This window comes from Podarcis liolepis (assembly GCF_965112155.1).
Source record: "Podarcis liolepis genome assembly, chromosome: 9".
Lineage (NCBI taxonomy): Eukaryota > Metazoa > Chordata > Lepidosauria > Squamata > Lacertidae > Podarcis > Podarcis liolepis.
In genome coordinates, this window is record NC_139564.1 from 68897398 (window position 1) to 68911612 (window position 14215).

The window sequence follows — 14215 nt, forward strand, 5'->3', positions numbered from 1 at the left end:
AATGTAGTATAAACACCAACCATTGGGAAACACTGGCCTGCGAGCGCTCCAATTGGAGAATAGCCTTTACCAAAGGTGTCATGGGCTTTGAAGACACTCAAACTCAGGACGCAAGGGAGACATGTGCTAAGAAGAAGGCACGCTTGGCAAATCCACACCGTGATCAACTCCTGGCTGAAAACCTGTGTCCCCACTGTGGAAGGATGTGTGGATCCAGAATTGGCCTCTACAGTCACTTACGTACTCATTGTTAAAACCGTATTTATGGAAGACAATCTTACTTGGCTACGAGTGATCGCCAAAGCAAAGCAAAGCAATTTTTATAACAAAACAAACGGCTACTTTACCATTGTTTTCTTGCCTGGTTACACTCTGTCATTATTCCTGCTACTGCCTGCCCAGCCACACGCCATGCAAATGGATTTCAGTCCATTTTGTTAAAGCCAACTAATTAGATACATTGGAAAGGGAAAAGCAGTCCACCCAGTCAAACCTCTTTGCGCCAACAAACTGGCCTTCGACCGTCAAAGCGCTTCCCGCAATCTGTACCATCTGTGCAAGCAGCTGGCACCAAACTCCAAAAATAGCTCTTCAATTACATTATCCAATTAGATTTTAGTGCAAAATCAATTGTCACTTAAGTGATTTATAAAAGTGTTTTTTTTTCCTTCAAAAATCAGTTTTCCTATTTGGTTTCTGCAATGTGATATTTGCAGTCGAGACTTTTTCATACTTGTTTATTCCATAACCCGGGGCCTCTTTCTGCAAGGCTGCCCCCAACGAAAGCCCCAGGGCTATCGAGAGGTACGCAACTGAGCTACCAATTGAGAAGGCTGCCGTTTGCAACCTGCCTCTGTCGCCAATGCCTTCCCCCACCTCCGCAATCTGTGATATGGAGATAAGAATCCTGACCTACAGCTGTGTTTCTGAAAGGCATCAACAAGTGAAATGCTTTGAACATCTGAAAGGACCACATAAATGCAAAGCATTATAATCATCATTATAATCAGTTCAGGCCAATGCTAAAAAAATACAGTGGAGTTCATGAGCTGTTCATTCAGATTTGATGACTGAACTAAGAAAAGTGTGTGTGTGCCAATTTATGGCATCATTTTATTTGCTTAAAGTACTAAATTCTTGCCTTTCCTGACCAAGGTGGCTAACAATCACATTTAATAAAAGTTACAAGCGAAAAGCAGAAAAGATGGAAAGACCATGCCAGCCACAGTTTCTATCCTTAAAAAAAGACAGATCTCAGAGAAAAACCATGCAAATGTGACTTCTTTGCAGTCAGGTGCTGGCTTATACTTTACATATCATTTGCAGGATGGGGTCATTGGCAGGCCAGGCAGTGGTCTACTAAGTTGGCGGGGGACAGCGACGACAAGTTGGAATATTCAGGAAGTAACGAACTACAAAGTACACACATTAAAAGTCCTATTATCTGAATTTGGAAATAAAATGTGCTTTATAAATTTAATAGTAGTAACAACAACAACAAAGAAATGAACAACCTTCATAATCAAAGTACACTAATATATTCATGGTGCCACTGCAGAATATCGCCTTTTAAAGTGGGGCATTTGCATGGGGAAATGTAGCAGAGTTTGTAACTTAATCATTGTAAATTCTTTATCTTTTTTGCTTATTCCGCAGGTGAAACCCTGAATATATTTAGTCTCAGTCAACTCACAAGCACAGCAATACAGCCACTCAACCAAATCTTTTGCTAGACAGAATGGTTCTGACCTGTTTCCTTAAAAGCAATTTGAGTTGTGTTCTGATTCAACATAGTCAGTGAGATTTCTGAGTAAGCTTGGAAAGGATTAGACCTGGACCTAACTGGAGATCTAAAACTGGGACTGTCTGCATGTAAGTTGTGCGTTCTGTCACTGCTGTACTGTGACTCCCAATCTGAACCTGTAAATTAGAATTGTGTCCTGAATGAGACTATAAATTTCATTCCATTATCTCCAGGATCAGCGGAAAAACTGTATTACAAATAATGGGTGAGTAGGCCAGCTGCTTGATGTTGTTGTTGTTGTTGTTGTTGTTTTATTATCATTTGTTTTATATTAAGAGCAGCACTTAGCAGTGATGACTGAAAGGGAAGATACAGCAATGTGAAACTAAATTGCAGTAAGCACAGCACGCCAAAAGATTTATCCATCTTTACACACATAAAGTTGTTTTAGGAAACCAATTTTCAGCACACGACGAATCAATTTTACAGAGCATCAAAGTTCACCTGATGACGACTGCGCAAGAGCAATTGTTAGCGATAAAAAGATTACAGGGGTACCTCAGGTTAAGAACTTAATTCGTTCTGGAGGTCCATTCTTAACCTGAAACCTTTCTTAACCTGAGGTACCACTTTAGCTAATGGGGCCTCCCGCTGACGCTGTGCAATTTCTGTTCTCATCCTGAAGCAAAGTTCTTAACCCAAGGTACTATTTCTGGGTTAGCGCAGTCTGTAACCTGAAGCGTCTGTAACCTGAAGCATCTGTAACCCGAGGTACCACTGTACAACATAAACACCTCCAGGTGTTTGATGTATTAAAAGCTGGCATGGCACTTGTGCCAACATCTATTTAATTTGTTCTGATGCTCAGAGTTCATGTTTTCAACCTTGGCCTGAAGATGATTGATTGTTTTCGCCCGTAGAAAAACTGCCTTGGACAGTGTCACAGCAGCCAGGAAGCCCCATGTCATATGGTTCCGTATTAATAGAGTCCCCTGGTTAGGAGAACAGGACAACAGCAATTAGGACTCTGAAACTGCAGGGATTTATTCCAGAGGGAAAGGAAACAACACAGTCTGAGTCCGATCAACATCACCCTCTCATTTTCTTGCACAGTTCCAAGTTGTGCCTGGGTTCAACCCAAGGTGAAATGCTAGTCAAGATAACCCCAAACTAATTGGTAGTTGTTGCACAAATGAGCTCATATATGTTTATATTCACTTGATTTGATATGTGCTAATTGGCTTGCTTATCTGTGGGTCTCAGGATGCTGAGCTGTAGGCCTAGAGAGGGCGGAAGCTTTGGACAGCTGCCACCTATGTCCTCACCAGCCAGGTGTGAGGGGAAGTTCTGAGCAAACTGAAAAATGTTGCTCTGCGCGTAAAGGATGTATACACGTTTGCTTGTGTGTGGACAAGCCATCTCCTCCTGCCGTGTCCACCCCACATCTGTAGAGGCTGGGAGACCTGGCAGACTAGTTTCATCTCTCTATTTTCCATCTGTGTACAAGCCAGGTTCCTTGCTACAGCCATACAGTGGGGTCTTTTGCACTGTCAGTTACACAGCTGCTTTCAGAGATGAGGAATGCTGAATACGCCCCCCCCCCAAGACACAGATCCTGCAGGAACAACATTCAAAAGCCTCTCAGTACCCTCCTTTTATGATCACTTCTTGCCTTTTTACACTATTAAGTGCAATGTGGCTGCAAGTCGAATTGTAGATGAAGTGCAGCAAGTTCAAAATGCCCATAACCATCTACATGAGAGACCAGTCACACATCCTTCAGTGACAAGTTGGATTCTGATGGTACATTAATTTCATACCAATCTGTCAGATGCTTGGCTTCTCCTAAGCATCAGCTATTGCTCCTCCATCTGTCCACCCCATTTTATACTTTTGAAAATTCAAGTCTCCTTCAAACTTTGTGTTGGTGGAGACTGTTTCCCCAATGTGCCTTTTAATTCCCTAAAAGATAATGATGCATTTGTATCAATAAGGTTTTCTGGTTATTTGTGCTGTTTAGCTACTCATCGTTATGCTGGAAGGAGAAAGATCATTTGGGTTGCTCTGAGTCGACTGCAACAACATATTCAACTCTGTTCGCTATCTCTCCTGACAGAGCTGCTCTGCTTTGGAAATCGCTTCTCTGCTTAACCTATAGGACACAAGTGTCCTGACCCTGGACCAGTGAGAGTATAGAATGCAGAGTCCAAAGATGCAGTACTATCAGTTGACTACAGATTCAATTTTTTTACATTAAAAAATGCCTGTGTTTTTAGAATCTTGTTGAATAAATTATACACAGAGTGGCTTAACTGGTGACCAGAAGCTGCTTCTCCTTTTCATCTTAGCTCCAAATAAAAAAATTCCTTCCAGTAGCACCTTAAAGACCAACTAAGTTAGTTCTTGGTATGAGCTTTCGTGTGCATGCACACTTCTTCAGATACCATGCACACTTTCGTGTGCATGCACACTTCTTCAGATACTGCATGCACACGAAAGCTCATACCAAGAACTAACTTAGTTGGTCTTTAAGGTGCTACTGGAAGGAATTTTTTTATTTTGACTATGGCAGACCAACACGGCTACCTATCTGTAACTAATCTTAGCTCCAATAATTGTTCAGAAAGCTATGCTATATTGGGGATATTTCACCCCCAATCATCAATATCTGCTGCATTTTCACTCATTGTTTCCCTAGAGAAATAGTCAACCATAGAAACAGATATTAATGTTCCTTCAGATCCTCCTGAAACAGTTGGAGAGAAGGGACATACTCCATCAGTAAGTTTTCCCAGCAAAATGAATGAAAGCAAATGAATGAAAGCAAAATGAAATTTCATTGAGCCTCATCACTTTTTCACAAGATCCTGAATTCCAACAGCCTCCAGAACTTTTCTCTTTTGTTTCATTTGAGCTTCAAAAACTTCAAACATAAATCTGTTATTCTTAAGATGCCAGAATATTCTTCCGATTGTTTGCACTGCAAAAGACTTGACTTGGCTACTTTTCCGAAATCAAGTTAGACGCTTCAACTCAAAAAGGATGCAATCCACACAATTGCAGATTGCATGGATATATCCATCTAAATGTTTCAAATGTAATTCTCAGACCTCATTAGAAGAAATCAGCTAGCATTCCCTCCTTAATAATCAAGAAGGCAATCTGCTCCTCAAGGTTTGGCTTGATGACTTTCTATATACTCTGCTGCCTCCTTTTCTTGATTGAGCCTAACTGAAGAGTGTCCCGTGGGGTAGAGCTCTCTTTCCCCTGACATCACCCTTTTCAATTCTGCAACTCTTCACAGTGACACATCATCAAGGCCAGGCAGTCCTCAGCTAACACAACCAGTATAAGTAAGTAAGTTGCTCTGAATGGATCTTACCTGGCAGAATGCCCCAAGGATGAGGCTAAAAACATCCAGTATCACAGGTTTCCTCACCACCACAAATTTAATTACTGATGAGATGAAAGATGAAGAGGTAAAATCAGTTTAATAATGGGCACAAGATGCAGGTCACAACATTATGATGGAAGATTGGGGAAAATTATGGAAAACTGACCTAAAATTTACAGATTGTTCCCTATTGAAGGAGAATTACATGAAGATAATGTACAGATGGTACACAACACCAGTGCAGTTAGGGAAAATGTACAAAACTAGTTCAAATATATGTTGGAAGTGTAAGGAAAAAGAGGGGACATTTTATCATATGTGATGGGATTGTAAAGTAATTTTAAAAAATTGGGAAATGATATACAATGAATTGAAGAAAATGTTCCATTTAACATTTGTTAAAAAACCTAGGGATTGTAGGGAAAGATCTGCCAAAAAAGCTGAAAAACATCTTCCTGTATCCGACAATGGCCGCGAGAGTTCTGGTAGCACAAGGATGGAAGACTGAAGAAACCCCAACCAAAGAATCATAGCAAGAAAAATTGATGGACCATGCAGAACTGGCAAAACTGACATACAAGCTACGAGACAAGGATAACTGTGACTTTAAAGATGAATTGGAACCCTTTACAAAGTATTTGAAGATACAAGAAAGTGAACTGGACTCCTTGGCTGGTTTTGAATAAACATTCACAAACTTTTTATTGATAATAATCAGCTAAATAGCTTGAGGATCTATACAACTGTGTAACATGCAGAAAACAGCTTTTTTTAGAGAAATCAAAGACTGGAACTGAGGGAAGTTGGGGGGTGGGGGTGGGTGGGTTCTGTGGGGGAGGGAGGGGAGGGAGGAAAAATGGATGGGAAATAAGGATGACATGTTTCTGGATAATATGTTTTGTTTTAATTTTGAATAAAAGTTATTTAAAAAAATAATAATTACTGTCTCCCCCAATTGCTTCCAGGCAATAGTGTCTAAGCCCTTCAAATGAAAGGGTTAAGAATTTAATCATGCTTTTCAGTATTCAGCTCTCTGTTCTTTTTAAAATAGAAGCGACAGATGCTGGCAATACTTAGCAGAGCAGTCAATCCTAGGGGTCAGGTCATCTTAAGAGGGTTTTTTAAAAAACAATTGTTAATGATTAACTTATTCTGAACTGGAGGTTAAATCATCTAAATTTTGCTAGGAGTTAGGTGCTCACCTTGATTTTACCTATGCGTACCTATTGTGCAACCCTATGTATCTTTCGTTGGAAGTAAGTTGTACTGTGTTCAACTGAGTTTCCAATGAGGTTATGAAAACTGTCAACACACACCTTGACTGTGAAGAAAATACTTGAGTTATTTCTAAATTTCAGTTGGGGAAATTTGGAAGTTTCTACCCAGTGGTGATATCTCAGACACCCAGATCCCAAGCTGTTTAGGACTTTAAAAGTTAAAACCTACACCTTGATTGAGCCTGGAACAAACATGTAGATTTCATAAGGTCAGAGTAATATATTCTGACCAACCAACTCCACCAATAATCTGATTACAGGTAGGTAGCCGTGTCGGTCTGCCGTAGTCAAAACAAAATAAAAAAATTCCCTCCATTAGCACCTTAGAGACCAACTAAGTTTGTTATTGGTATGAGCTTTCGTGTAATCTGATGACAGCATTACATGCAATTTCAAGTTCCAAATGGTTTTCATGGGCAGCTGGAGGCAACTAGAGCATAATTTACTGTCATAAGATCCAACATAAGACCAAAGAAAATGGTAGCTGGAGAATACCTGAGCCAAGAAAAAAAGTGCCAGCTCAGAAACTACACACCTGATATAATAACCTCATTAGGCTGCGCATCTAATCTCAGAACACGAAACAAGAGTGTTTCCCCTTTATTTGGATTAAATTGCAGTTCTCATCCATCCAGTCCTTCAGAGCTGGCAAGACAAATGGTTCCGTTTTTCCACAGAATCCAAGGGAAGCAGTTCACTCACAATTATACCTATGCAAACCTGGTATAAATTGCTGTCAAACTGTAGCATCACACGAGACTGAGGTGGTAAACCTGTGTCTCGGATACACCCTTTCAAGTTGCAGCTGTTAACTCACATGACTACCTCTCCACATTAAAATGTCCTCATACACAGGAAATTGGGACTTCAGGTAGTCTAGAATCATTCTCCCTGAAGCACTACCTTCCCAAATGCAGGGGATATTTTTTAACACACATTTTTATTGTTTTTTAAGCAACTACAAAGACAATAACCATTAAACACTTATCCAGCAGTACAGAAAACGATGTTTGTTTTATCCATTGTCTCTAGACATATGGCAGAATATTCCATTATGTGAGCCAACTATAGTCTGAAGTGGCACAACACAGACAGTGAGTTTGAACCTCACCATGTACCACTTCCAGCACCATAAAAAATAAATTATTATTATTATTATTATTATTATTATTATTATTATTATTATTAAAACCCTGAGTACTACACTTTCACTGTTCAGTTCAGCATGAATTCTACATTGAAAGATAGGTGGCAACGCACTGATGACTAGAAGCAAAAACTTGTGCCAAGTTCAAGGTTAATGTCAAAAAGATTTCTCATGGAAGTTGAAGAAATAAAGCCGACCAAGCAATGGATTCCTGGCTGGGTAGCTAGACCAGTAATCAATTTTATTCTGGCCCACCTCTGGACAATATAAGGAGATAAGGATATGCAAGGACAACCAGGGCAGGACTTCAGGGCTCCCCAGCCCAGCCCCCAAATAGCCACCCAGGAAGTGACAGATGATGGGGAGAATGTAAACAGGCACTGTATTGGCAGCATCAGAGGTGAGAACTCAGAATGAATGAATTTATTTGCGTCAGCCATCGGCCATAGCAACAAAACAACAATACGATATACAAATAATAGAAATAAAAAGTCAATCCTATAAAATACATTTTAGGGTTTTGAATGAATAGGCAAATAGTGGATCTTATTCTGATTGCCCCAGCTAAAAACCTTGCAACCTTTGATCTGCCATCTTGATCTGCCAAGAGAAAGGACCCTGGGGCAGTGACTGGGTGACCCGGAATGCACAATAAAAGAGGGGTGATAATCTCATTCCTCAAGTCTTTATAAAGAGTGCAAGCCAGAAGGGCATGCGCCACTGATTCAGTACTGCAGGGACATAAGCATTTTTCGTGTGGAATCTGTTGGAATCATCCCTCAAGTACAGCCGAGGGCAGTACATTCAGGGGCGCCGACTTATGAAAAATATTGGGGGAGCCCGCAAAAGCTCATGAATAATAAATAAGCTCATGAATATGCAGATAAAGTGGCGCCGCCTCCTCGTGAGCGAATAGGGGAGAGCGTGCTGCGCCTATTAATCAGCTCCGAAGGAAATTGGGTGGAGCGTTTGCTCGGGAGGGAGGGCAGGAGGCATGCAGCCCGACCCTGTGCATTTTGGGCTGGGGGAGGGGCGGCGGTGGCGCTCTGCTGGAGGGGTGCCCGAGATTATTGGGGGGGCGGAGCCCCCCCAAACAAATTTTTGAGGGGGCTCGGGCCCCCTCAGGCCCCATGGAGTCGGCGCCTATGAGTACATTCAATCTTGCGAGAGTAAAAGCACGCCTATATTTTAGAATTGCTAGGTTAGGCAGCTAGAGAGCCAGAGAGTCAAAATGGGAAGGTGGAAAATGGTCATACCATGGGCAAAATATCCTTATTTCAGCCAAGTTGTTCTGAAGCTCGATATCATTTAGGCGCTAACAAATTAGACTGTTTGCTTTACTCTAACACAAAGTAAGTAGCTGTTGTGGTGATAAACTAGAAGAGTGAAGTTTTTGATAGACAATTTTAGTCCAAGCGCTCTTCTGACAATCTTGCAGAAGTCAAAGTATTCTTACATGGATAGTGGCATCATGGCACTACCCATAATGCAACAGTGCTTTTTTGCCAAAGGAGCTTCCCCATTAGTGAAACTAGGCCATGACGTACCGTATTTTTCTGTCTATAGGACGCCCCCATGTATAAGATGTAATCATGTATTTTGGGGGACTCAGATTTAAGAAAATGGGAGGAGATGTATTTGTGTAATAAGACGCCCCCCCCCCCTAATTTTTGACATTATTTTTTGAGGGGGAAACCTAGTCTTATACATGGAAAAATACGGTATTATGCGAGGTCTCCTGTATTCCATCTCCAAAACCACACATACAGACATTCACACGTGCTTCCTATGCTCTTTGTGTGGAATTTAGGCCCGCCATTTCCCTACCTGCTGATGAATGGAAAATGCTGGCAAACTCCAGAAGCAGTGGCATCTGACACAAAATGAAAGAGGCAGGAGCGAATCCTAGCATGTACGGTACTGTACCACATTATCAAAAAGCGACTGGCACAACCCAGAATATTACTAAAGGTATGTCAAAATACTTGTGGTATAAACTGAAGTTTTTCTTTGAACAGCCGCGGGTTAAACATGCCACATGGCAGATTGTGTAATGCACCCAATCATTTGCCAGTGGTGGTGAGGGTTCAAAAGATATTAAAAACAAAACAAAAAACCATTGTCAACACAGAGTTCTTTTGGTTACATCAATTCTTTCCCCAGGGAATGTGACCACTGCCTCTTTAACTAATACTGTCAATAAAGGAAAATACCTGTGGAACTTGAGCGCTTCAGGACAATCAGTTGTATCACCGAACAACAGTTTCTGCACATTTTCGTAAAAATGCCACGTTTCCTTCGGGGGTGGTGGAAGTCTTCAGTCCTCCACTTGGTCTCAGAGGCCAAAAACGCCATCCTAAACAATAACTTTAGGTGTTTTAACTTTTACTGGATAGAAGGAATCTTCAGATTTCTCGAAGTGCAAAGGCTCTTCAGCTACAAAGGCTCAATGAATCATTTAAACAGGTCTCTTTTTTAATTCACACCCTTTGGACTCAAAGTTCATACTTTACATGATAATCATTTAGCCCATCCTTTATACAGGAATCCAATCACACTGCGTATTTATAGAGAACCCAAATCATATTTTCATCCCATTTACATCTCAGGATTATAAACAAATCTTTATTCCTTACCTTGATCGGTTGTTTAGGCAAATGAAATTGTAATTTAGTCTTATTATCCTTTCTATTTTAGAGATTTCCCTTCTCCGAGATTTCTGTTCTAAAAGAGTGTTGCACCCTTCTAGCTGGTTACTGGAAGACAGCTGTTGTGCCTGTGAGGAAATGAATAATACCACTAAGAATGCCTTAATTCCACTGTCACTCAAATGCAGAAAAGCGGTTTAAATTACTTGTAACATAGTGATTTCTCTCTTTCTTATGCTTTGCTGCTTTGGTAGTTTACCAGGGGGAAAGATTACGAATACCTAAAAAGTCAGGTGTGAAAATCTAGTGTGAACTCTCCTATCTGATGCCTAAATCATATTTTATCTTATGCCAAGGTCAGAGTGGCTATATTCTATTGCATGACACTCCTCCCCAGTACCAGATACAGCTGCTCTCCAGCAGTTCATCGACTTATTTCACTGTGGCCAGATGCAGAATTATTTTAACAGAGTGGTTTTTTTTTAGAAAGAGACGTCAAAAACTGAGCACATATTTTTTCGGCTTATTTTGATATTCAGTAACTAGCAACTAATTAAGGTTCGGAGTTGGTCCCCTGAGGCTCAGACCCTGGAACTCAGGAGGTGAAGCCTTGGAGCTAAGGGACAGTGACTCATAGGTCAGGCGAGTCCAGCCCAGTGGCCAAGCTACTAGCAATAGCAGAAAATAGCTGTGCTGAAATCTTCGTCTGTTCCCTTGAGGCCCCAAGAAGGCAGCTAAGAATCAGAAACTTAGTCAAAACTAGGCATCATTGTGCTTAGTTAAGGAGGATAGATGGCACCTGTTTGCCCAGCCCAGAGATGCATCGGCAAAAGACGTCAATGCAGCCTGGGCAGTCCACCTCTTTCCCCTAGGGCTGGGTGTCCATCAATATGCGGACGATACCCAGCTCTACCTCTCTTTTAAATCAGAACCAACGAAGGCAGTGAATGTCCAGTGTGAGTGTCTGGAGGCGTTTGGAGGATGGATGGCGGATAACAGACTGAGGTTGAATCCTGACAAGACAGAAGTACTGTTTTGGGGGGACAGGGGGTGGACGGGTGTGGAGGACTTTCTGGTCCTGGGATGAGGGAATTGTGCCCCTGAAGGACCAGGTATGCAGCCTGGGGGGACATTTTGGACAGCTGTCCATGGAAGCGCAGGTCAATTCTGTTATGTACTGAATTTCTCACCCTGGGCCAGCAGGGGGATACTGTAGATAGTTATGCAAATGAAGGATCAAAAAGTGACATTCAGTGATTGGATAGTTTTAGAAAATGGCAACAGTTACATTGTTCTGGAGCTCTATATAAGCAGGCTGACTGAGCCCCTCAGCTTACAAATAAAGAGCTGCTTTGGCAGAATCGCTGTGTCGTCTGATATGTTCGCCCACAACTTTAAAAATTCTGTGTCTAGGGCAGCTGTCTACCAGCTCCATCTGGTACACAAGCTGAGACCCTATCTGACTGCGGACTGTCTCACCAGAGTGGTGCATGCTCTGGTTATCTCCCGCTTGGACTACTGCAATGCGTGGGGTTACTTTTGAAGGTGACCTGGAAACTACAACTAATCCAGAATGCAGCAGCTAGACTGGTGACTGGGAGTGGCTGTCAAGACTATATAACACCAGTCCTGAAAGACCTTCATTGGCTCCCAGTACGTTTCTGAGCACAATTCAAAGTTTTGGTGTTGACCTTTAAAGCCCTAAATGGCTTCGGCCCAGTATACCTGAAGAAGCGTCTCCACCCCCATCGTTCAGCCTGGACACTGAGGTCCAGCTCTGAGTGCCGTTTGGTGGTTCGCTGCCTGCGAGAAGGGAGGTGACAGGGAACCAGGCAGAGGGCCTTCTCGATAGTAGCGCCTGCCCTGTGGAACGCCCTTCCATCAGATGTTAAGGAAATAAACAACTATCTGACTTTTAGAAGACACCTGAAAGCAGCCTTGTTTAGGGAAGCTTTTAATGCCTGATCATTTATCATGATTCTTTTGGGAGCTGCCCAGAGTGGCTGGGGAAACCCAGCCAGATGGGTGGGGTATAAATAATAAATTTATTATTAATAATAATAACAATAATAATAATTACTTCCCTAGTATCACAGGCACAAATAGCAAGTGTTGTACAGCAGCTGTGCATATTATGAAGCTATGAAATCACACCACCATAGATGCATTCATTGTTCTCAAAGCGCAACAGCCCATTTTGCTGTAAATTCCAGAGTAAAGTTGCTTATACAGCCAACATTCACTCCCCTTTGCTGATTGAAAGTGTGCAAGGTGTCCTTTTGAAGTTGTTTATGGTCCTTAACATTGTAAGGCTAGGGTTGCAATATTTCAAAAAGTGAAAATCTGGACACAAGAGTTGTTGAGTTTATCTTTTTTGTTATTGTGGAGCTTTTCTTAAGGGGGAGGGGCCTGGGAGTTGTTGAGCTTTCTGCCCAGATGTTTCAGCTGTTTCTGCAGGACACTGTTTCTGACTGCCATATTCCGGCTATGTCCAGCAACGCTATGTAAGATCTTGCCATTCCTCCTTTGCAACAGGCTTTCTTACCACCAAACGATCAACCTCTTCCTCCCTTCCCCACCCAAGTCATCAGAGTACCTAAGTCACTGCCATCCCGTGGACCTTTATGATGTCAGCATGCCCAGCTGTGACATCAGAGCAACTCAGCCATTCACGGTCAGGGGACATGTTTGTTGATAAAGCATAGTTCCTAAAGCTTATGACGGCAGTGTTTTCAAAAAAAACAAATCCAATTTTGTTTAGGAAGATAGTGTGATCATAGCCCACATTTCCATGTTCACTATAATGCCTTTCACACACACACACACACACACACACATGCTTTAGGCAGCTCCTCTCTCTCACATGAAGATTTATTGCCAAATCTATACAAACAGCAGATCATGAGATAAAATCTGCTGCTGAATTATTTCGCTCCAGAGTGCATTCAGAAGAACTGCAATGTTTGGGTCCACCCCCCCCCCATCATAAAAATAGTAATAATCTGACACAGAGAAAATGAGAATGTCAAGCAGATAGGCTAGAACACCTCCTGACATGCTTTATTTATTATTATTTCCAGGGGGTTGAGATACACACACACACACACACACACAATTTCAATCACGTGATCTGTAACCTGCAATCTGAAATAGGACAACCCAGAAACAATTTGAATGCACTTTCTAGTCTTTCTATAGACAGGGCTTTAGCAATTGCAAAGGTAATTTTTGGGGGAGAGGAAATCTTTCTGATTTTGTCACCACAACTATTAGGACAATAGGTCTTGTGAGGCAGTTATTTTTGCACATGATTTCCAGCAGATTTGTTTTTCAGTAGAAAGTTACTGGGTAATCCTGTGTCGCAGGATATGAAATCAAGACTCAAAGCATATGACGCCAAACCTTCCCAAAGGATCATTTCTTCCTGCATTAAAAGATCAGATTGTTGAGTTTGCTGAATAATTGAAGCCATATTTAATGGAATAATCAGCAGTTTTAAAAAAGTTCCAATTCCCTATCATTCTTTTCATTACTTTGGGCAATATACTGGATCCAATTAGCCAAGTGCTTTTCAAAACACAGCTGGTGTTCAGCAATCCACAGTTTATGTTTTTGAAGTTATTGCTGAGAAAGTAATCACAAATATTACCCAAAAAAATGACAATAATGGCACTTTGGGTGCTCAAGTCTAGTGTCCTGCAGACTGATGAGCAGCTAAGAGTGTGCTGCTACAACCCCTTAAAAGCTTCCAGAGTTTTGTTTGAAATATCAGTGATATTAACAGAATGTGGCCTTGAAAGGACACCAAACATTTGTAATAAAGATGCAAATGCCTTTTTCAGAAAGCAGCCTTTTGCAACACTTATTGAAAAAGACAATGGGCAGCACAATTCTATCTGGGTTCACTCAGAAGTAAGCCCTGCTGTGTTTAAAATAGGACTTACTCCCTGGGAAGTTTGCATAGGATTGCAGCCCTAGAAGAAATATCACTTCAGCATGATTTTC

At 41.5% G+C, this 14215-nt stretch overlaps 1 protein-coding gene across 3 annotated transcripts in view; it reads right to left on the minus strand.

Moving 5' to 3' along the window:
* The window catches only part of KCNIP4 (potassium voltage-gated channel interacting protein 4), a 406334-nt gene that overhangs the window by 362870 nt on the left and 29249 nt on the right, over positions 1–14215 (minus strand). The window contains exons 1-2 of one of the 3 annotated variants that reach the window (XM_083460628.1): positions 10199–10293; positions 9776–9918 (exon numbers count right to left, since the gene is read on the minus strand). The exons of the other annotated variants lie outside the window; for them this stretch is intronic. Coding sequence (XP_083316754.1) covers positions 9776–9917 — 142 coding nt within the window. The 5' untranslated portion in view covers position 9918; positions 10199–10293. Of the gene's footprint in view, positions 1–9775; positions 9919–10198; positions 10294–14215 lie in introns of those variants that run through there. 3 annotated transcript variants of the gene reach the window in all.